This window comes from Sciurus vulgaris (assembly GCF_902686455.1).
Source record: "Sciurus vulgaris genome assembly, chromosome: 4".
Taxonomy (NCBI): domain Eukaryota; kingdom Metazoa; phylum Chordata; class Mammalia; order Rodentia; family Sciuridae; genus Sciurus; species Sciurus vulgaris.
Window position 1 is genome coordinate 33,425,533 of NC_136464.1, and position 18,710 is coordinate 33,444,242.

At 43.2% G+C, this 18,710-nt stretch overlaps 1 protein-coding gene across 50 annotated transcripts in view; it reads left to right on the forward strand.

Moving 5' to 3' along the window:
• SORBS1 (sorbin and SH3 domain containing 1) overlaps positions 1-16,457 on the forward strand; it is a 236,120-nt gene extending 219,663 nt beyond the window's left edge. For 34 of the 50 annotated variants that reach the window (XM_079135991.1, XM_079135992.1, XM_079136000.1 and 31 more), the window contains 4 exons: positions 7,805-7,864; positions 8,450-8,640; positions 11,559-11,671; positions 14,498-16,457. In XM_079135991.1, the coding sequence (XP_078992117.1) occupies positions 7,805-7,864; positions 8,450-8,640; positions 11,559-11,671; positions 14,498-14,565 (432 nt within the window). In that variant the 3' untranslated portion in view covers positions 14,566-16,457. The remainder of the gene's footprint in view (positions 1-7,804; positions 7,865-8,449; positions 8,641-11,558; positions 11,672-14,497) is intronic. The other 16 variants (XM_079136017.1, XM_079136023.1, XM_079136026.1 and 13 more) reach the window with 2 other exon arrangements.
• The last annotated feature ends 2,253 nt before the right edge of the window (positions 16,458-18,710 follow it).

An 18,710-nucleotide genomic window follows, 5' to 3' on the forward strand; every position in this document is an offset into this window, starting at 1 on the left:
AGCCTGAGCAAAGGCCCAGGCGTAGGAATGAGAAGGTGTACATGGAGAGTGTGTGTTCCTGGTGAGGGTGAACACAGGGCCCATCTGGGAGAGGAGCTGGGACCAGAGCATGGAGGGCGCCGACACCTCCGGAGTTCACCAGCACCACCTCCCTGCTGTGCAAAGCGCCATCTTCCTTGTATGCCAGGGAACGTTGCCACTCAGTCACTGCTCAGCTATTCACGTGCCCCCACCCCAACGCCGCAGATTTCTAAAGTCTTCCAGTACGTTGGTTTGACTTCCCTCCTCACTTTGAGACTGGTTTCATGCTGGGCTGGCTCCTCTGTTTTCAGGGATGCAGAAGCTGGTAAATGATGTGCAGGGGTCTCTAGGATGGGTTGGGAAGAGCACTGGATTGAAAACCAGGGTACCCAGGCTGTTGCTCCAGCTCTGCCATTAGCCTGCTAAGTGTCTTTAAAGGAGTCATTTCTCTTTCCTGTCAGTTTCCTTGTCCATAAACAAAAGATTCAGATGAGAGAATGGAAGTTCCTTCTAGCTTTGATATTCCAGGACTAGGTGAAAATCCTATACAGATTTCATTTGAAATGAGAAAGAACACATACAAAAGTTCAGGTTAGGGATTTATTATAAACCTGTACATTCTCTGGAAGAGAGAGTACTATGGTTTTTTGTTTGTTTGTTTGGTGTTGGAGATTGAACCCAGGGGTACTTTACCACTGAGCTACATCCCCAGCGTGCCCCCCACTTTTTTTGAGAAACAGAGTCTCAGTAAGTTTCTGAGGAACTCACTAAATTGCTGAGACTTACTATCCTCCTGCCTCAGCCTCCTGTGTTGTTGAAAATACAAGTAAAACAACTTAGTTAATTGGACCAAAAAAAACAAAACCAAATGTACACAGACACATACACGACACCATCATCAGTCAAGTTCTTGGATAGTGTTGGGCAATGATTTTGGCTAACATGATTTAGAACAATCAGTCAAGAATTAAAGGGGAAGATCATCTTGAAAGTATCCTTTATAAGTATTTTCAAGTATTTACCACGACAGAAGCACCATTGATGACAAGTAGCTAGCCTTGGTTTTTGAGTTTTTGCAAGCAAGCCTCATAGGAATTCTGAGTTTAAAAAAAAAAAAAAAAAAATCTTTAAAGAGTACCTGTCTCAGTGAACTTATAACTACTTCTGCATCTTAGAACCTCTGAGGATCTGAGGCCAACTGAGAGTGCCAGACCAGTGTTGTGGGGAGGAGGCTGGCACACACAGTTCTGTGGAAAGTTTCCAGGGGCTCACACCTGAGTCCATCTGCGAATGCTCACCTTGTCCACAGACCACCAGGTTAAGAGCTCCCAATCCATTCAACGTTTACAATGAGATGAGAAAACAGAGGCCGGAGAAGAGTGACAAAACTTTTGTTATAAATTTGGTTCCTAAAGGGGAGGAAGCCAGTTAAAAAACAAAATCTAAAGTCATGAAGTATAAAATGAAAGTATTCAGAACACTGGTGTCCTCAAAGCATCTCTTGAGAAATCCAAGAGCAAACTATTGCACTGCCTTGGAGAAAAGGGAGGAGGGAAGCCACTCAGCTGAAGACCAAAAGAGGTCTTTGGTGACTTCAGAGGGAACATCCCTCACCATGTAGAAACGAGGTTAGTTTCCAGAAAGATAAGAACAAAGACACGGGCCTGCTTGGAGGATAGAAACAGAATTAGAGGGGAAATGTGATGCATCCTACAAGAACGGAAAGGAAATTAGAAATGTTGAAATGCTCAGAAGTGGGAGGCATTTTCCTTTGACTCACTCAGAAGGGAAATCTCTAAACAAACCAGAGTGCGAGCAGCTTATGAGATGGGGAGAGACCCTGGCTGCAGTTCTTACAAAACATCAGCAGGTATTCTCCCAGCATCCAAGAGTGGGGAACCAAGACCTGAAACTGCAGCTCCATCACTCAAACTCTTAGGAGAAACCCAAGTGCTGCTGTCAAGTCCTGGACCAGTTAAGGTCCGTCAGCCCATCTCTCCAGCTGTCCTGAAACCTCCCTTTGGCAGAGCACCCTGGAAGGTCAAGGTGTAGTGGAATGCATGGAATTTAGAGTCAGAGAAAAGGTGTTGGAAACCTGGTTCAAATTTCCAACTAGACCTATTAGCTATTTGTTTTTTCATTTGTAATATGTGGTAAATATTGACCAATTTCTCGAGTTGTTCTGAGAATCCTGAGACACAGGGGAGGCAAAAGCATCTGGCACAGCCCCTGTGGTGTGATGCTGAGGAAGCAGGGAAAGGAAACCAAAGGTGTTTACTCCATCCTCCTTACCTCGCCCCCAAAGGGAGGAAGAAGGGAGAAAAGGAAAAAGTGGAAGATGGGAGACTCATTTTGCTTTGGGTAACATAAATTAAGAATTCAGAAAACTGGGAATTTGCACTCTACAGATTAGTGCTTGTCCAAATTCTCTCCCACGTTGAGGACAAAGGCATGAGGGAAGCTCTTAGGCTCTTCATGCTTTGGAGCTGGAAAGTACTGGGGATTGAACCCAGGGTACTTTACCACTGAATGACATCCCAGCATGCCACCCCCCTTTTTAATTTTGAGATAGAGTCTCACTAAATTGCCCATGCTAACCTTGAACTTGGGATTCTCCTGCCTCAGCCTCCCAAGTCCCTGGGATTACCGGTGTGTGCCACTGTGTTCTGCTTGAGTTCTTCCCACTTTAACACACGGCTGCCATTACTGCCCTGCTTTATGACAGAAATTGGAAACTCTGTCTACGATGAGAACACTGAGCATTGGCTGAACATTTAAGTTTTGTGTTGTAATCAGATTCAAATTACAACAAAGTTAATGGGTTGTCCCTTGAGTGATTGGCAAGGTTGTTAAACCTAGGTGGTTAACAGCTGTTGGTAAATAGCTTTTTGTTTTTGGTCTCATAAATGCTTTTATTTACTTATTTATTGTTTACTTTGTTCTAATTAGTTATACATGACAGTAGAATGCATTTTAACACATCATACATAAGTGGAGTATAACTTCTTATTCCCCTGGTTGGACATGGTGTAGAGTCACATCGGTCTTGTAATCATGTATATACATAGGGTAAGAGTGTCTGATTCATCCTACTATCCTTCCTATCCCCATACCCGCTCCCCTCCTTTCACTCCCCTCTGTCTAATCCAAAGTACCTCTATTCTTCCCTAACTGCCCCCCTTACATAGTTTCATAGTCAACTTTTTCTCTGTCAACTCAGTAGGAGAATTCAGTGGAGTCACAAGCTGTTCTGAGGCTACCCTGGAGGTTTCTTAGAACTGATACCTAAAAGCCCGAGTCATTCAGGTCTCCCCACCCCACTGGCAGAGTTTGCCCATGGTGTTCCAGGAGCTGCAGATTTCCTATCACTATCCCTGGGCAACCCCTCACCTCCCACACTTCCAGAAGTGAGCTCCCTTATCAGGAGGCTGTGATCAGAAGCCCTCTACCTCCTAGTCTTCAGTACTCGGTGAGTTGAGGGCTGCCTCCCTTAAGCAATGTCAGCCCTACCCATCCTGGTTATTAATTCATAGGATGTTACGAGCCAAAAAGACATTTATGTAAATTTTGCCCAACCCTCTTGTTTATTTCAGAACTTGGAAGTCAAGCATTTTGCTCAAAAGACAGCTAGTTGGTGTCAGAGACTGGCATGGAACCCAGATTTTCTCATAGTCTCAGTGAGAGGCCAGTGTAGATCACCATCACCAGAAAGATGGGGTGGGGTCCGAGAAGGCGGGGGCATGACTTTCAGAGATGGCAAAAGGAGAGCAGCTGAGACCCATGATATTTCTGGAGAGGATCTGGGGTCATGGAGAGAGTGAGTGTCTATCCTGTTCACATCTCAGGCTTCCTGCTGCTGGTTAGTCTGTGTAATTTATTTTGGGCTTCAAGGCTTTGGCACACACCCAAAGCTGGAAGAGAATGATTAGTAACTCCTCAGTAGCACCAGGTGTTCTGTGAATCCAGAGGGGATTAACAGCTCAAGGGAGGCCAAAATCAGATATCTGATGGACCTCTGTGAGCTGAAGATAGGACAACAGGGCAGCAGAGCAAGGACACGTGCAAGGTCACTTGGGGAGAATAAAACAAACACTTGGGAGCAGAAGGGGCAACTTGGGTGAATATACAGAAGATGGCATTTTTGGAATGAGCAGCCTCACCTGCTTAGCATTGATGGGAGGAAGAGGAAATATGGCATGTGTTGAATTGGTGGCTGTTTTTCCAAACACATGGAAAACTGGAATGATCTCCAGATTCCAAAACATACTTAGCATGAGCTAATACTCCCTTTATTCTTAGCCCTGGATGAGGTCCTGGTGAGAACTTGTGTCTACTCTGAGGCTTAAATAAGGGCAAATGCTGAGGACCTAGAGAGGGTTCAGAACCACACCATCCAGTAGAAGGATAATCTGAGCCACATAAGTAATTTAAAATTTTAGTAGCCGCAGTAAATTGGAACAGGTGAAATAAGTTTTAATAATTGATTTTATTTTTACCCAAACATTCAAAAAGCTATTTAACGACATACTTTGTGTTCTTTATTTTGTACTCAGCTTTTGAAATCTAGTTTGTGTTTTTACACTTATAGCACATTTCACTTTATATTTGCCACAACTCAAGTGCTCAATAGCCACTTGTGACTAATGACCACCATCTTAGTGCAGGCTTAGAGGATGAGCTGTTAAGGGATAAGACAATGGGGACAGTAAATGAGAAAACATACACCTAGAGGGGGAGAAACCCCCGAGGATAAACAGCCTTCCAAGTGAAAGCTGCTTTTTGTGACATACATTAAATGGTTTCCATCTCCACTAAAGGTCTACCCCATGCTGTACTTCCCTCCCTGCTAAAAAATCAGGTTTACATTCCAGCTACATGAGATGTTTTATTTAAATCTAAATAGGAAGAAATTGAATCTGAGCTAATAGAGTAAATGTTTATCTTGCCTTCTTCCTTCATTTACTCAGTAAACACTAAGTGAGGAACTCGGTCATCCCTACCTCTCAGGAATGGGGTTAAGTTTGTTCTATCCAGACGTTAAGGCTATGATGATGTTTATCTTCTGCTTTGGGTATGACCTGAGACCAAAGAAGGTACTAACTGAGCCATGAATATCCCTCTGGTACTGTGAGTCCTGAGGTTAATGATTTGATGCTATCTTTTACTGTACACTGTTCCTTTTATAGAAGGTGCCTTTGAGCACCTAGAGTAAAAAAACATTCAAGAAGAGAAATTATAGAACCTGTTTTCCAGATGAGGTAGAAATTGGGTACTGCTCTCATAATTACACCAACAATCCCATCATGACCCAAGAGAGAGGGATTAGACTCCAAGGGACTCAGTTCTTATGCTCATTGGCTTTGTCACCTTTTGATGTCTTCAGTCTTCACTGAGCCTTAAAATTTTCTCTTCTTCCCTCCCTAAGTCAAAGGGTTAGTACCACAGTTGAGGTAGTGAATCTATATGTGCTTATAAAATATCAGGTCTTTTGTACCACATTCAATTCATTAATCCTCTTTTGAACCCAAATTATTTGCTAGGTGATTGGTTCTAGACACAGCTTTGGTGTTAAGTTGATTGAAGGATGCTGAGGGGCTTTTGTAATCTGTGGAGATTATGCCAAGAGATTGTCTACATCCTGTCTTTGTACTGCTTTGACCTGAGGTCATCAGGCCACCAGCTGGTGTTTGGATTTTTTTTTTTTTTTTTTTAAGTGAGAACGAAAGTTCTCATGAGGTATGACCCAGGCCAGTCTTGCCATACTCTAGTTAGATAATCTCAATGTGAGGTAGTTGAAGTCTTCTACAGCCTTGCTTCCCAAAGTTAAGCTGAGAACCAGCAGCATCTGCACCACCAATAGAAGTGCTGAGTCTCCTGACATAGGCCATATGCACCAAGAATCTGCGCTGCACAGCATCCCAGGTGATACCTACCTAGGTTAGAGCCCGGCTCTACAGTATCCTGACAAGTGATAGTCAACGGTGGTCTCAGTTCCAACAGCTGCTATGGCAGGCAACTCTCTTCCTCTTAGGTAACCATTCTGTTGTTGAACAGCACTCACTTTTAGGAAGTTGTCCTTTCATCAAGTCCAAATCTGGCTGTCATTGTCACCCACTCAAGGTCCCCCAGAGTTACTTTCATTCTTCTGAAAGCCCACATAGCAAGTACTTGGAAATGACCATTTCTCTCCTCTGTTACATGGAAGTCTTCATCCAGAGGCTAGGTGGGTAGTAAGTAGAGCTGCACAAGGTCAGTCCCAGGCACCTGGTGAAGACCTGCAGGTCCTGAGACAATGTAGAGAGCATGGAATGATCCTTTACTTCTATCTCTTCCTTTACTCCTGCCAGAATCCAGGGGCACTAGTTTGAGCCATTGAGGTTTGGAAGGGGTTTAGAAAACTTGAAGAGGCTTCCCCAAAGGACGAGAGAATGGAAGGGATGCCTGGGAAATTGGTAGTGCCAGGTATGCTAAAGGATGAGGACATCTGCAATGGAGATGAACAGGAGGGTTGGTCTGGTGTGTGGAAAGAGTAACCAAGCAGCCTCACCTCTCTGAGGCTGAATGATCGTGAGGAATGCACAAAACCCGTCTGAGCATCAGTTTTCAGGGTTTTTAAATAAGACAGGATAATCTACCTTTACCTGCCTACCCCTAGGGATTGTGCGGGACTCATAACAATTATGTCAGAGAGCACAGTTGCTAAGGTGAAGATGGTCTGAAGATGGAAGGGACCAAGCAGGACAGTAGAGGGACTATTATTTGCTATGTGTCCTCAAAAGAGATCCTCACTTTCTTTTGGCTTCTATGAAACAATTGGATCCTACACAAGAAATTTCTAAGTGCCCTTCTAGAAGGTGCTGGAGTTGCTGTGGCCTGTTGCAATTATTGCACCTTACATAGAGAGTTTCTCCAAAGTTGGCTTCTCAAATATTTGTTCAGAAAGGCTTCCTAGAGCATGCAATTCAATCTTCTTTGAGGGCAGTGATTCCAAACAGTCTTTAAAAGAAGGCCTGGCCTCCATCATGGGAGCTCTGGTTAAAAGGTGGGTCTTGTGTGGCCTTAATTGCACCTGTTACCCTATCAACATGTAGTACTGGTGAGTGGTGAGTGACATTTCATCTCTACATCTGTGTCAGGACCCACAGTCCTATTTCTGGAAGCAAGCTCTGGCCTATGAGATAGATATCTGAACTTGCTTCATCCCTCAATGGAGTATGTCACATGCAGATTTTTCCAGGGGAGTGTTCTTGTATGACGCTTCAGATATTAACCCAGGAATGTTTTATGTGTATTATTCTTTTTCAGTCTTTTTAAGTACCCATGCATGGCAGACCTGATAGTTTTGTGGGCCTGCTATGTCAGAGGCTCCTACTCAACAAAAAACTGAAACTGGCTCTCCTACAGCAGCCCTTCCCAAGATGCTTGTTAGCTGAGAGCAAGGGGACCAATATGCGTGGGGACAAGTCTGTTTCTGAAGACAGCCTTTCCTGTCTCTCTCCTGCCCGCCTGGGGACCCTGTGTTGTTCATTCTCACCACACTGCAGCCATGTTTCTGATTTCCCATTTCATTGCCTGGATGCTTGCTTCTAACTCTGTACATTTGCATTTTCTCCTGTGCATCCACCGTGTTGTCATGGAAACTCAGTGGCCATAGGCTGCGAGTGTCCGGTGTCATCTGAGTGTAATGGTGTGGTACGTGTATTTGCTCACACTTTTATTTTGAATCCTCGCCAATGTGACATCTGCTAAAATGTCTCCCTTATGATTTGCTTGGTGATCACAGCCTTCTCATCATTCATTGAGAGCAGGACCTGATCTCACAGAATCTGAAAAGAGCTATGTGGTAAGATGCCTGTTGAATAAGACTGTAGCTTTTCTAAAGAGAATCCTTACTGACTAGAGTCTAGACAAGGTAATGCCTGGTTAACTCACAGAGCCATTGTTTACAAGACAATGGCTATTATACAGCCAGATGCTAGGCTACCCTCTCACCCTCAAAAAAGCAGAGAAATTTAGAGAATATTTTATACTCTGCCTACATGTGGGATTAAATTAATGTATTAGTGCATGATTGGGGATACATACTTGCATTTCTACCCTGAGATTATTCCATTTGTAACAGTTGCTCACTAATTACAGGCTTTTATGCTTCTGCCTTTTTTTTTTTTTTAATATTCATACTAAATCCCAAATTCTTCTGTATCTTACCTGTTTTTCCATGCTTACGCCTGGATCCCTCCTGCACTCCACTACTGGAAATCTATTTTTTTAACCTGGATCTTCAACTCTTTTTTTTCCCTGGACTTATGTACTACGTCTGGAATGTTACATCTCTTCCTCTCTTTCTTTTTTTTTTTTTTTTTTTTTTTTTTGTCCCCACACTGACTGTTTTATGGGGGTTTCTGGATATCTCGGGGCCACCTCACAGGAAGCGGTTTGCAATGAGATCATAAACATTGCCGAGAAATCTGTTCATTACTGCAGCACTGTCTCTCATCCCCTTGACTTTCATCACAAGGTATCCCCTTCTGACAATAAATCATCTTTAATCATTTCTCAGCAACCTCAAGCCCAGCAGCGAAGAGTCACCCCAGACAGGAGTCAAACCTCACCAGATTTGTAAGTACACTTGACAACCTCGGTGCTCATGTACTTGGTGGACTTTTGTCCTTAGAGAGTGGATCATTGACTAACTATGGGGAGTCAGGGATGAGCAAATCCCTCCCTGGTCCCCTGTGGATTTCTAGTGAAGGCCATGTTTCCTGTCAAGCACTGTGAAAACAGGTAGCAGGTCTATAGAGGGGATCACAGAGAGAGGTAGATTTACCCATACCAGGGTAAATGAGAGTTGGGCTGACCTGTCTCAATTCTAGGGTTGTAGGGAACTTAAAGAACAGTTAATTCTGAACATAAATGAATGAATAGGGTTGATCAATTGATTCATTCATTAATTTAAAAAGTATATTGGGTATCTCTTATTGTATGCACATAGGGAAAAATTCTGTTCACGGAGCAGAATGAACTGAACGAAGCATTTAGAGAAAATCGGATTGTGAAAACCAGAATAGGGAGGAAAAGGTCTTTCCAGCTGAGGGGACCACCTAGGCCAAGGCACTGAGTAGGTGGCTCCTGGAAGACTTCAAGAAGGCCTGTGTGACTCACAGAGGAAATGGAGATTAAGCTCAAGAAGTAGGGTGACGTCAGATAGTAGATTTCAGAATGCAGTGGAAATAAGTTTGGATTTTATTCTGCCAGCCCTAGAAAACCTCTGACAATTACTGTATTAAGGAATATACTGATCGTAGTTTGTTTTAGGTAGATAACTCTGGGGGGGGGGTAGGTTTTGGAGACCAAAGACAAAGATGCTAATGAGAAGATACTAATGCAGTGGAGAAGGAGTGAGCTCTTTGCTCCTCTTAAGTGAGGAAGATTATCCATGGAGATAACAGGGTAAAGGTCAGTAGCCAGCAAAGGAGACTGAGAAGGGGCAGCAGGAGATACAGGCGAGAGTCTAGGAGTACTCACATTCACAGACGGGAGCAGGCAGCAACTGGCCAGCAGTGCCACCTGGCCCAGAAAGGCCAGGGATAGGAAATAGCAAAGGTCCACCAGGTGTTCTCATTGGTAACTGGAAAAACCACTGATAACTTCTAATACAGCAAGGTTTGTAGGGAGTTGCCAGCAGATGGTCCATTAGAAAGGGTTGATGAGTGAGTTTGATGGTGAATATAAGTGTGTGTGACAGGGATCTTATAGATTAAGGAACACCAGGGATATGACAGAGACTGAAGCATGTTTACACCAGAGGAGAAGGAGTTGACAGAGTTCAGAGATGTAAGTAAGGAGATGTAAGTAGAGGAAGAGCCCAAGGAGGGGGATTCAACATGCCTGGGAGAGAGGAGCTGTACATGTGGAAACAGAGCAGAAGGTGAGCAGAGACGTGGACTCGAATCTGAGGAAGGATCAAGGGGTCCCCATAGCAAGCTTCTGTCAGGGGAAGTGGAGGTGGAGTAAGGAGTGCTTGGTGGAAAATGGGGCACTAGAATTGGCAGGGGTGATGGAGTGAGGGCTCGAGGGACAATAACCTGAGCTATGTGAGTCCCCACAAATTTGAGCTGAGTGGGGGACCTGGGCAGCAAGGGTGCCTGCCGACTTTTTCCCAGGTAGTCTCTACCACCTGAAAACAGAAAGTAGCCATCGGGAGTTCTATCCCAAAGCAGCTGTGGTAGAAACTAAGAGGACAAAAGCTTTCTAAGATGTTAGCAAGGGCATGCTTTGGACAGCCAGACATAGGAATCCAAGTTAGGTAGGAAATAGCAGACAAGTACAGAAACATGAAAAAATAAATTAATTTATCAGCTTGATATCTATCTGCATCTCTTAATTCCTCATTAGAGACCTTCATTCTGGCAGCCAGATTCACGTACCAAAGTATCAGTATACTTGGAGAAATATATAAAGTGAAATTGTCCCCTTCACCTTCACAGAACAGTAGGAACCTCTTGTCTCTGGGAACTGACTGCATATTTGTCTGTAGTCTGTCTTGCCCACACACTGGAATTCACTGGCATCTACTAGAAATGGTAGATGATTGACTTATTTACCAAGTTTTGCTGCTTCTGTTGTGTTTCAAAATAGTGAGTAAACAGAAGTGTGAGGCTGGTGCACAGTAGGTACCCCTTAAGATTTGTTGAAGGAACGAATAAAATACCAAAGCAGGTGTGAGATTTCACCACCAGCCATTCAATCTTACTGTCTGAGAGAACAGCCTAGACCAAATGCCTTAAGGCTGGCTAGCAAGTAACTAACAATCTTACCCCAAAACATTACTGGCTAGAACCAAAGCAAAAGGTCTCAGAAGTTTCAGAAAAATGACATCCATTTAAAAGCGCTCAAAGGGGGCAGGAGATGCAGTTTACTGGTAGAATACTTGCTGGCATGTGTAAGGCCCCAGCTCCCATCCTCAGCACTGAAAAGAAAGAAGCAGGTGGGGGAAGGGGGTACTCAAGGCAGATTTACTGACTGGTGAGGCAATGGGAATATACTTTTTTAAAAAAATATTTTTCTGCCAATCTATAATCTATGTGTTTTTATAATTACCCTGTGTTCTCCAGTGGCCAACATATAATGTCTCCAGGGTTAAGTACCTTCTGATTTTCCATGATAATCTATGTATATTATCCCATTTTTTTTAAAAAAAAGGCCTTATTTTACTTTAAAGACCAGGGGAGGGGGTGAAAGGGGCTCTAGACCAAAAAGCTTGGCTGTGGTAATAGAATTAAACTAAATAAGCGGTCCGATCATGACTTGCTTATCAGGAGTTCCCCTCCTTGTCAGTCTCAGTTATTAATTTCTATGTTGAATGCATTTCTTCAAAATTCCATTGTTAGAAAAATAGTCAATACAACACTTTGAATCCCTACTGGTAATTAGGAAACATTACTTAAATGTTGATTTGACAGAAATGAGATTTAAAAGCTTGTCATTTAATCCTGATGGAATTTGAGACACTCATTGTTCTTTTTTTTCATTTATAGATTTAGCTACCAAGCATTATATAGCTATGTACCACAGAACGATGATGAGTTGGAACTCCGAGATGGAGATATTGTTGATGTCATGGAGAAATGCGACGATGGGTGGTTTGTTGGTAAGAATCTCATCACGTTTTTCTTCCTAGTTGAAGGAAGAACTAGGAGTGATGAGCCATGCAGGAAGCTCTCTCCTCTACACAGAAAGAAGGGCCTGCTCAACTCCTGTCCCACCAGTGGGGTCCCGGGGCACTGGTCTCTTTACTCTTAAGACCGTGTGGGTGTTACTAATGTTGGACCTAAAACCCAAAATGCCAAAGTCGTCTGCCACATGGAAAGGCAATTGTCAAGTTCATTATTGTTATTAATTGAGTTTCCATTTATATTTCTATTGTGCGTGTCTATTTTCATTTGGAAATTTTATTTTTAAAACTCTTATGAAACAAAATAAGAAGATTTTGACTTAGTTCTCTACCATGAAACTCAAGCCAATTGTGTGGGTATTCCATAGACCTTCTTAATTCACTCTAGGCTTCTAATAACGTTGATCAAAGCAACCTGCTTAGTTATAGCAAATGAAGCCTGGGGGCGCAGCTCCATGTTAGAGCTTTGGCCTAGTTGGCCTAGCACGTGGGAGACTCTAGTTCCATCCCCTATGTTGCCAAAACAATAGCAATGACAACAGCAAAGGATTCGCCTCTATACAAAGGGGAGAAAAGATCAACATTTGCCGAGATTCTGTTACAAGCCGGACACTGTGCTTGATATGCTTTTATTAATGATATATCAACAAACAGCCCTGAAAGACAAAAATTTTCTTCATTTAACAGATTCAAAAAGTGAGAGCCAAAGAGATTAAGTCACAATCCCAGTTCACCCAGGTTGCAAATGATGGGTCCAGAATTGGAACTCAGACCACCCAAACTCTCTGCAGGCCTACATTCTCACTGCCACTGACATGGCTAGGAGCCGTTGACTCACTCTGTGCCTCGGTTTTCCTCTTCTTTCTAAAGACCAACTTTTCCCTGATCTCTCTGGAAAGCTTTGCTATAGCAATGTCAAGGCTGGCGTGATGAGAACAGTAAGACCTCAGCATACGTGGGAAGCCAGGAAGATTTGCCTTCGCCCTACCGCTTTTAGAAAGTAACCCCAACCTCCTGAGACCCCAGGAAGGTCAAAGCCCTTGCTACCTTGAGTCATTATGTTCAGGAGAAAGTCAGATCTGAGAAGTCAGTGGCCACCCTAGTGCAGTGAGTTCAACAGAAACACCAGGCAAGCCATGCAGGAAATAGCAAATTTTCTAGAAGTTTCATTGAAAAAAGTAAAATAAAACCAGCACAATTAATCCCAATACATTTTATAAACCAAATACTTTCAAAACATTATCTTTTGAACATGTAATCAATATAAAAATGACTAATGAGATATTTTACTTTCTTCTCTTCATACCAAGTGTTCAGAATCCAATGTGTTTTCCAATCACAGCTCAACTCATTTTCACCTAGCCATATTTCAGTTGCTTAGTTGCCACTGTGGCTGTCATCTTAGAGAATGCACCTCTAATGTATATTAGCTCTTAAACTCCTACAAGATTATTTCCTTGGGTTGTTTTTTTTTTTTTTTTTTTTTAATTTTAATTTTGGTACCATGGATTGTACCCCAGGGTGCTTAACCACTGGGCCACATCCCCAGCCCTTCTTGTTTTTTATTTTGAGACAGGCTCTCACCAAGTTACTGAGAACCTTGCTAAGATGCTGAGGCTGTCCCTGAACTTGCAATCCTCCTGCCTCAGCCTCCCAAGCCACTGGGATGATAGGCATGCACCGCTGCGCCTGGCTGAGTATTTCTATTTTTAATGTAAGGCACCTCTTCTCCAATGGAGGCATCCTAGGTCACTGGGGAAAGGAAATATTTTGGATATCTTTCTCACATGCTTCAGTCACTTAGAAAAGTAAACTAGGAGTCAAAGTACAAGTAGTAGTCTGACAGAACTCATTTTTTCTCATCCACAAAATAGGTTCTAACCAGGTGTATGAGCACTGGTGAGTCCTTACTGGCTCTGGGCCTTAGCATCTCAGTACTTTGTACCCTTCTTGACCATCCTCCTTAAGGGTGCAACTAGATGTTTCACAGATCATTAGCCTCGACACATTCTTTTAGGTTAGAAGCTTCACTGTGGCAATGATCCCAATTCATTCATCATGGCTGCTTGAGGTGCTGTGTTCATCACGATTCTGGAGCCAAATCCAAGCCAACTGACCAAAGGGTGCAGTGTTAAATTTCGATGCCTGCTAATGAGAGGATGATGATGACACGACCTATATCAGCCACCCCTACCACAGAGGGACTCCCAGGGGGAAACTTGATGAGGCTCCAGCAGATCCAGATAAGAAGTCCAGGAAGGGCTTTGTTCCCAGATGGCTCCATGCTTCTGGCTCAGTGGGACCCTAACAAGGTGACAGGGAGCTCGGGCCATAGGGTTTGAGAGGAATATCTTTTTAATGTGTAGTTGTAGTCAGTGGGCTGTTAGAAATCCTACAGTTCATAAATTCTAAATCCCAGTTGTCTTCTTATGTTGGATAATTGTACTGATTTCTCCAAAAGAAGAAATGTTAGGAAGACAAATGGTCTGGGAACCAGGAGACCTGGATTCAGATTCTGCCTCTGGCACTTACTAAGCTGAGGGCACTCAAGTTTTTGAGCTCTTTGAGCCTGGGTTCCTTCATCTGAAAAATAAGAATATTAGACATGCCTGCCTTACTTAATAGTCAGCATCATTTTGCAACCTTAAATGAGATAAGACAGGGGACCATGTCTTGGAAATCATACAGTGTTCTAGAAGCCACAAGATTGTTAAAAGTGACATTCAACCAGAAATCTCTGCAGTGCTCTCTCTGAACACAGTGGGTAGATCTTCTCATTTTGTGTATGTGTTTGTTTCACAGGTACTTCAAGAAGGACAAGGCAGTTTGGTACTTTCCCAGGCAACTATGTAAAACCTTTATATCTATAAGAAGACTGAAAACTACAGAGATTATTTTTATTGGAGGATGAAGCATAATTCATGAACCAGTCTCTTTATTTAAATGTCAGATCACTAGGAAAATCAAAGCAGTGGATAAAGTAAGAAGTAAAAGACAGGAACAGAGAAATGTGTTTAAAACCCAAACCTGTCTAAACTTAGTGTGTATCAGGGCTGAACTGTGTGCTGAGCAGAAAGAATTGAGGCAACTCTGCATTTACTTAGCTGCTTCTGGAAGCTGCTCCAGCCTTTGACTTCCCTCTGCCGCTTGGATAATCTGACTTGGAACACAGTCCAGGAGCTGAGTTAGCCACAGCTGCTCCCTGCTGCCCCAACCTTAACTTCCATCTTGAAGGGGTTCTTGAGCCTAAAGCAGACCTTGGGGCCCCCGCAGATGGGTTCCCAGCCATGTTCCAGAGGCTCCAAGCCTGAGCATCCACTGACTACCCCAGCTTCTATCCCTGGCTGCCTGGAGCCAGCTGACCCCCAGTCCGCTAGAGGTCAGTCTGGGCTGCCGAGCTGTCTCTTGACAATGGTGGTGGCCCCCAAATGTCCCAAGACCAAATCCCTCCCTGGACCTGCAGAGGTACAGATGAGAAAATGGAGGCAAAACCGGCACCTTGTGCCATCAGCCTGCTGTGCAGCTTTGCCATTGACTGTCCTTCTTCCAGATGGGAAAGCTCATGAGGTTTGTCCTGAGAACTGGGGAGCAGGTGGCCAAGCAGATAGATTACATTTGTATTTCTAAGTGATTAAGTCGAGAAGCCCTGCGGCCCCAGAGGTCATTTGCAGTGTGTTCTTTTCCCATATCAGTGGCTGTTGTAAACCGTCATCACTGGGCTGCTCAACTGCAGCTGTATTTATCTGAGCATCATTGCTATCCTTCCGGGCTTCTGTTTGACTGGGACAGTTTGGGATTGGTAGGCCTAATCCAAAGTGGAATGTAATGATTCATTTAACACACGTGACATACCAATTACCGGAACACCCATAAGACCACTCCAGGCCTAGAGGGGATGCCGTGTCTCTGGTATTATCTCCTGGTACAAGTTCAGAGAGCACTCAGAGCGCAGCCACCCACAGGTGCGACTCCCGAGGCACCCTGCGAGGCTTCTCTTCTGGTTAGAGGCATGGGTTCAGTAGCCCGAGGGTGAAGCAGTGATTCTGCCACTACTGGGACAACCAGGAGTTCTGTCCTCTGAGGTGCTGGATCCGAAGAGGAAACCCTCCCAATGTCCTAACAAGGACATTTGTTTAGGGGTGCTTAGCTGCAACTCTGTCCATGTTGTATTAAGGGTATTTTTCAGCTTCTGTGTTAGATCTCTTAGTGACACTAAGATAGAAGTGCCCCGTTCCTTGCCCATCAGGAGCCCAGAGGTGATTGGGGACACAGACACAGAGAAAGGAACTTAAGAGAGACTGTGATATGTGCTCAGAAGGGTGCGAGAGGAAGAGATACGTTTCTCCTGGAGGGATCCTAGAAAGCATTGTTATATTTCTGTCTCCATTAGCTCACTGTTGAACAGCTAGGATGCTGGGAGAACATTTGTCTGATGATCGTTTACGGCTGGAAATACTTGGAACTTTTTTCCAGAGTCTCCAAACACTCATTCTCCCTACAAATACATTTCCAAGGTCACAGGTAGGAGCAGCAATTCTAAGTGGCAGGGGTGTGTACTGGAATGCCAGGCTCTCTGCGTCTATCTCAGAAATACCCCAGGACTATTGTCCCAAAGTCTGGAGTCTTTAAAAGTAGGCAAAATTTGTCTTCAGTACCTCTGCTGAAGCCCCAGCTGCTGTCCCAGATCCTTCTTAGGATCTCACCAGCTTCCTACGGCCCACCAGTCAGTCACAATACCCTCACTTTCTCCCTATCCTTTAAAGGAGGAAGAAACAGCCCTAGTTTGGGCTAGGAAAGAAACAGCCCTAGTTTGGTTCACACTAAAGTGTAAATGACTGATGAGAAGACTGAGTTACCTCTTCCCAGAGACATTTGTTTTCAACTAGGATAGAGCAAAGCCTTTACCCCAAGGGAAAAGGTGTGGAACTGCATGCAGGGAGGGCAGGGCAGTTTCTGGGTAGACAGCCTTCTGGATTTTCTTTAGGACCCAGTGACAGTAAGACCTATTGTTTGGAAGATCTGCCCCACCGTGGAGAGCACAGGGTTTTGCCTCTCTCTGGGGGCTACAGTGAGGATGCAAAAGCATGTGCACTTTGTGCACTGCATTTCGCCCATTTTGAAATGTAATCTCTGTACTGGCTAATGTGTCTCCTGTTCTCTCTTAGATGCAAACCATTAACAACATGATCTTATTAAGAGTTTTTTTGAGGGGTGCTTCTTGATTAAGTAGGTAATTTTGAACACCTCTTTAAATACAGCTAGAAAATAAAACCAATTTGTAAAGCTACATTTGCATATGATGCCAGCCTCACGCATTTGTAATATCTCCGGGAATTCCCAAATGCCTCACCAATATGCCCGACTTTAATAAAATCATATGTTAAAATTTGCATCACTTCCGTTTCCTATGTATGAGAAAACAAGGGAACAAAAGCTTCCCATTACCCTTTTGTCTTCAGACATTTAGTAATATAAAGTACCTATTTTTATGCTGAAATGTTTATACAGGTTTATTAATAGCAATTGCAACTAACTGGCGGCATGCCTCGCAACACATTTTGATATGTTAGCCGAGCTTCCAGGTAAAGGCAAGCCCCAAACTACTTATCTTTTGCAGTCTCTCTGGGATCAGTAATTACTAAGAAAAAAAATCATATGCGTGAGAAGTGGGACTGTAAATATGTATATTTAACTTTGTATAGGCCATGTACCTACCTGTATAGAAAATAATTTTAAAATTTTGAATGAATGGGGAGTAAAATAAGGAAGTCATGAAGTGTTTCCATTTTTATTTAAATGAAGGAATTCCAATAACTCACCTGCAGACTTTTAGCACAAAAATAGCCATTGCAAACTGTTAAATTTTATGATAATCATTCTTTTGGGAAGAGAAGGTAACTATAATCTCAGTTTTTGTTTTGTTTTGTTTTGTTTTGCGGTCCTATTTATCTGCAGTAGTATTAAGCCCTGTTGCTAGGTTACTACAAAAAATTATATTCTGAAGGAAAAATAACTGACATTATATATAAGCAATTAATTTAAGTATTGCCCATTTAAATGACACACTGAGAGCATGTACTATGCAGACACAGATTTTTCTGTTCATTTTTTTTTCTTTATTGCAGTGGATTGATTTGATAAATAGATGTGCTGAATTACTACTTTGCTGTACATATTATTTAATAAACTTTATCCAGAATTGTGTGGCACATGTTTGTTCTTGCCATTCATTGGTCCCTTCCTTTGTCAAGCTTCTAGTCTCTGCTGCTCCCTCATACTCCTGCCCTGGTGTCGCTCTTTTTTTCAGTGCTAAGCAAGGGCTCTACCACTGAGCCACACCCTCCATCCCACCCTGTTGGAAGACAACATTTTTTTATAAAAATTCTTTTAGTTGTAGATGGACACGATCCCTTTATTTATTTTTTATGTGGTACTGAGGATTGAACCCAGTGCCTTCCACACACTAGCCAAGCACTCTACCACTGAGCCACAACCACAGCCCACATCATTTCTTACTTTACTTTTTTTCTCAATAACTCCATGACCTTCTCTAAATTTATTGCTGTTGGCCATTTCACCTCTCTTCCTAAAGTCTGTTATTCTCATAACAAAAATAATGCATCTGTGCCTTTTAAAGTAAAAGTGAAACATTATAAAATATAAATAATGGATCTTGATCAGCTCCTTAAAACATGGGGAAAACACAGTACTCAGATTAAATCTGGCTCCTGAGTCATTTCTTACTATGGTGGGTTTCTTGGTTTTCCCCAAAATTGAGTATGTCAAGGCACTAGGTGATCTGGTCTCCCTACCATCCCAGGGCTGTGACCACCTCCATCTTGTTTCAGGGTGGGTTCTGTTGCACATAGGGCTCTCCAGTAAGAGAAAACCCAAACCTCCACCCTCTCTCCCATGCCACTGTCCTTCCTTTCCCACTTTGTCCAACATGCAGCACTAGTCTGCAATGCTGCCCATCAGCTCAATGGTCTTGAGCCTCAGACAGGCCTGGAAGAGG